General features: G+C 28.4%; 1 protein-coding gene across 1 annotated transcript in view; it reads right to left on the bottom strand.

The window, feature by feature from the left end:
• Window positions 1–3,408: 3,408 nt before the first annotated feature.
• Window positions 3,409–5,842, bottom strand: part of LOC129220443 (pyridoxal-dependent decarboxylase domain-containing protein 1-like) — an 89,331-nt gene continuing 86,897 nt past the window's right edge. Inside the window, exon 22 of the mRNA XM_054854864.1 lies at window positions 3,409–5,738. Within this exon, the coding sequence (XP_054710839.1) occupies window positions 5,584–5,738 (155 nt within the window). The 3' untranslated portion in view covers window positions 3,409–5,583. The remainder of the gene's footprint in view (window positions 5,739–5,842) is intronic.

Below are 5,842 nucleotides of genomic sequence, written 5' to 3'. Positions count from 1 at the left end.
TTTCAAAAGAACTTTTGCTCTTGTTTTTTCTGCCATGAATTAGCGATGTCTTTATAGAAAAAGCACAAAATCAAAAAATATATTTTATATTTAGAGCATTGCTCCTTTGACATCAATAAAAAGTAACAAAAAAGAAAAAAATTGCTTATTGTAACATGTTTACTGTGAGAATGTTCAAAAACTGAGAATGAAGGTACAATGAGACCAATCTAGGAATTTGTTTTTGCTACATAGAGATTTTTTCAACACATATAAAATGCCTATTAACTGTGTTTCCTGTTAATCATTTAATAAAAGTATTGTTGCACGAAAAGTAAAGTTAAAGGCAAGCTTTTGTTCTTTTATTTTATTTTTCTAGGGGGACAAAGAACATTGACTAAATGTATGGATAAATCTAGAAAAATGTATAGATTAAGTTCGCCATATGTCTTGAATTTCATAGGACAGCCCAAATTTTTAGTCCTTGTTCCGATTATTTATAACTCTGTTTTTGATGCCCACTTTATAACATTTCTCTCAAAAACTGCAGTGCTGATTAAAAAGTACTATTTCATTCAAAGCGGAATTATTTTTCATTCATTAATAAATATATATATGTTAAAATGTTCCTACCATCTTATTGGATTTTACCCTACATATAGCGTCCCGAATTTTGAAATCTGATCACCATAATATAGAAATATCATTTCCACTTATAGGTTTTATGTATGTCTTTATTTTGATACATAAGTTATAAAATGCCATAGAGGAAGTTGCATCTAAAAATACAGTTCTGGTTCCAACAAGATGAATATCTAATCAAATACACACTTGAACTTTTTCAGGTTTTACAGATCTGATTCATTACTTTGAAATTATGTTACTACTATCACCAATTAGTATCTTGATATTCTATAAGGTCATTAAAACCTATATGAAGTGAGTTAACTTGAGAAAACAAGATTAATCTCGTTGCGAAAAAAATGGCAGTCAAATTTAATTAAAAGGTAAATCAAGCTTTTCACAGAAAATATCCAAGTAAAATCCAGTTTGTTAACAGTTTCTGTAAACTTAAAGCTATTCTTAACTTTAAGCCTGTAATTTCTATGTTTTAATGTCAATAGAGAGAAAGGGGAGAAATTAGTTTATTCATTCTATGTATGCTGAAAAGAACTGTCCTGCTGGGCTTGAGATCATTTACTGGTACTTTGAATTAATTGTTCAAATGACGATGAGTAAACAGAGTTAGTATGCTCCTTCAAAACACCTTCATTTATGAAATTTTTTTGAAGGGCCCTTCAAACTCCTTCATTTTGGTTTTAACTCTTTCAAAACTCCTTTTTTAGTTCAAGACTACATAATATTCCTCTTTAGCAGAAACTTAAAATACTTCGATTGACAACTAACTTCGTCACAAAGGTAATTTTAATGTAGTAATTTCGTGCATTTATTTTTTTCGATTTACAAATTGATCATAGTTAATTCATACAAGTTAAAGGTGAGAATTTTATTGGAAGACTAAGACATTTTATAAGTTAAACATGCTTAAATGGTGCTTGACTATTTTTCAAGTTTTATGATTATTGTTTTTCCCTCCACCACACTCTCAGCAGTAAAAGTCAGGTTGTCTAATTATTATTTAAATATTTAAAAATACATAAGTAGATGTATTATATTAAATGATTGCATTAAAAAAAACAATTGTTTAGTTAATTGCAGTTATGATATTGTAAAAAGGGTCATCCACAAGTAATGTCATGCTTTGAGGAGGAGACGGGCTCATGAAATTGACAAGGGGAAGAGAGAGGGTGACAAAAAGTGACATCGCACAGTTATTGTAACAATATGTTTGTAAAAAATATGACGTGACAAGAGGAGGAGTTTGGTGCGAAGTGTGACACTTTGTAATAAAGGGTGCAGATGGTCAAATATATTGAAAAAAAAGTGTGACATCATTTAATGACACTTCATTAGTACTCCTTCAAAATCTCATTTTATTCCTTTAAAACTCCTCCAAAACTCCTTCATTTTATTTCTGAAATTGAGTACGAACCCTGGTAAATATACGATTTTATTGCATAGTGATTACAATAATTAGTTGATTAATTGCCCTACATAGAGAAACATTGTCCATAACCATCTCCTCCCCTCTAGGGATGCCACGAACTTATTATTTTTTTTGGGGGGGGGATATCAGAAAGTCTCAATTTGTCAAATGGAACTCCGAACGATAATTTTGACAAATAAAGCTCCAATTTTTGCCAAATGATGATAATTTTCCGGAACCATCAGACAAAATTTGCTGAAGAGAGAAAATTTCGGGAGGTCACTGTGAATGCTGGCGGGACCCCCCTACTCCCCTCAGGAAAAAACTGTTTATCACTGCATGTTATCCAGTTGATTGTAACTAAGTTGTAAACAAGGCCTGTCATTTAGTGTGGTCTGGAGGGTGCAAATTCTCCATGACTTAGAGAAATTAATGTATACAATGGCTGGATTTGCGTTTTTTTTAAAATTCAAATTGCATTTTTTTTCATACAATGCACAGTGTAATGGCCTTTTTTTCCTGTTTGTGTGCATGTATGTGTAAAAATTTAGCTAGTGTTTTTTTTTCTAGTTATACGAAAGATCTGGAGTTGTAAGCCTTTCATGTATTTCTGCCTTAGCTCTGTCTAATGGGCGGTAACTTACTGAATAAGCCCTGTATGTATGGGAGAAAGATTCATTGCAGAAGGTCTCAGTAGTATCAGTAGCAAATGAAACAACGGAGTTTTTCTATCCAGCTCAGATAATCCACTTACTTCAGTTATAAATGAAGCATATTTCCAACAAAATGAAAACATGTTAATGTTTCCATTAACTTCATGAAGACAACACTGGAGGTTTATTTTATAAATACGTATATTGCTAATAAAACACTTTATAATCTTGCTACTGAGCCTCAATGTGTCATACTTTATTTCATCAATTCTTAGAAATACATCTAAAAACCAGTATTTTTGTCAGTAGTGTTATTTGACATTAAAGCAACAATAATTTCATGATGCTATTAGCTTTAGTTGTTTCATCTGCATTAAATATACACAGAAAATAATTTGTTTTTGCTTTCATTTTTCATTACATTTAAAAGTGGAGATTTTCTTCAGAAAATCTAGCTTAACGTTCTATTAGTTGCACTCTTTTCTGACATGGTAGTACCGTTGTATCAAAGAGGTATTTCTCACTTTTTGAAAGCCAAGTTTAATTTATTTTAGTTTAAAAAACTAATTGATACCTTAACAATATTTGACTTATAATAGAGTAAAATGTATAAAGCTCTGCTGCCAAAAGTTTCAAATGATTCCACAGAAGATTTAATACCTGTAGGGATGCAACTAACAAAAGGTTTAAGATTGTTGTTTTCAATCATCCAAATTACCGATACAATACTGACAGACAATACAATAAATGTGCTTTTATTTATAACATATAAAAATATATATATCACACCCAAAAAATACTCTCAAAAGAATTACCACCATTTTACATTTAGATTTGTTCTTGTGCAATCCTTTTGGATCGTAGAAAACAAAGAATTCTCTCGAAGTTAACAAAATATATATAATACAGAAACTGATTTTTTAAACACATGCTCATACATTTTGCAACAAAAATATGCACCTTGCACATATGCTTTTTCAATCAACATTTTACAGAAAGAATAACAAAAGAAAAAAATTAAAATTATAAAATACAAAATTCTGCTTTGAATCAACCAAACAAATGCATGACAAGTAATAATGGTGATGTCAAAAGTTTTAAAGAAGATCTGCTTGATTCATTTAAAGAGAGAATGTCTAATTTCCAGAAAAAAAATCAGCCTGATTTTTTATCAATGGTTTTCTAGAAAAAATGTTTTTTTTTTTTTTTGCTTATTAACTTCCCTTTTTTTTTAGATTTGACAAATCAATTAATAATCAAATGATATAAATGAAAATTAAGTTATATATTGAAGCTCTTTGAACTCTTAACTCTGATGTGCAAATTGGTTTCCTATTTTGAAAGACTCCAAAACACAAATAAAAGTGACATTAACATGATAATAAGCAAAATATTTTTGTAGCATTTTTCATGTAAAAACTTTTTAAAAATTGTTCCAGCTACATTTTACTTAATTTAATATTAATCAAAACAGTTATTTTAAATGTTGCAAATAAAATCAACATGCTTTCACATGGTCATCAAACTCATTTCTACCATATTTTGAAGGTACTGTTAATTTTATATAAAAGATACTTTCAGAAAATTAAACTTTAGATGATAAAAATTTATCATTTGAAAATTTGTTAGCTGATGCACAGTACGAGCATGTTATAAGGAACTAAGCTAGTTAAAATGAATAAATGTACATATTTTATATAACTTTTTAATGATGAAATTACAACAGTGTGTAGGGGAAAATTAACAATATAACATCTAAACATATATTTAAAATATACATTCCTGAAATTAAAATCAATATCTATGAGGCTCAAAGGTTATTTTACAATATCATATATCTTTCTTAAATAAATATTCAATATTCTCTACAAAAAGCAATGACTAGAAACATGAAAAAAACAAACAAAAAAAAAAGCCCTTACAAACATACATTTTAAATAAATTAATTACTAAACAATGCAAAATAAAAATGCGTAGCTTTCAAAGCAGAAAACTAAATTATGTCAATGTGAATATTTTAAAATTTTTAAAGAAAAGAATAATGGGGGGCAATTTGATCTGATTTTTAGGAGCAATATTTTTTAACAAATCCGATAGTTTAAAACTTATACCCGATTTTTTGCAGATTTGATTGTTTATTGAACAGTCTGAAAAACAAAAACAATAACTGACGACAGAAAAAAAAAAATCAAACTGGGTAAAAATACATACAAATAGAGCATTAGAATGTAAAGATTGTTTACTGCTCTTTCTTAATAATTTGAAGTTAGTTTTAACAATTTCTTTTATAAAATACCCCTAACCATTTAAAGCTTTATCCTTGGCTGACATAAATCACTAATTTTGCTCACACAGTTTACAAAAAAATCTATTAAAAAAATGCTAATAACAACAAAATGGATATTTAAAACTTTTATCATTATAGTTTTTCTATGGAGGCATAAAAGAGAAAGAATTTTGCTATGAAGACTAAAATCATGTTCTATATTGACTTGATAATCTGTTATGAATAATCATACCAACATTAATACAAAATGTTTTGAACTTAATATTTAGCTGAATATCAGCAAAACAGTAACTTTTACACATTAAGCAGTTAAATGCATTGCATTAAAAATGTTTTGGATATTTTAAAAGGGAAAATATTACACATGACTAAAATTATTTTAATTTTAAGCGGAATTTTCAAAACAGAATGAAAAGAAATAACAATAAAATTGACATTTGTACTAAAATTTGAGAAAATATTCTCGTTATGAACATGAGTTTGAGAATAAAACTTGAATCATTTTGCCCACTATGAATAAAATTCTTGAGGACCACTTAGTTTATTGTGCAAAATGGATAGCTTAAATAGCTCTATTTTATACTATCAATTTATAAAATTGATTAAATACTAAAATATTATTGTTCATTTAATGAAGTCTGGTTCTTTTGATCTGGAAGCGGCTGACAAGAAGTGGGTGACGAAATGACTTTGGTGGTTGTTGATGGAGACTTGGAAGCCTCTTTGATTTGCATATGGTATTTATAAATATTTTCTGTGCTCTCAATTGTACCTGTAAAAGATAACCAATTTTGAACATAAGAGTTAATTAAAATTACATTCCATATTTGAAAATATACCAGTCAAACTAATTAATGATACTTAAACATGGCTCTT

The sequence above is a fragment of the Uloborus diversus genome, chromosome 4 (genome assembly GCF_026930045.1).
Source record: "Uloborus diversus isolate 005 chromosome 4, Udiv.v.3.1, whole genome shotgun sequence".
Lineage (NCBI taxonomy): Eukaryota > Metazoa > Arthropoda > Arachnida > Araneae > Uloboridae > Uloborus > Uloborus diversus.
This window is presented reverse-complemented; position numbering and strand designations above follow the sequence as displayed.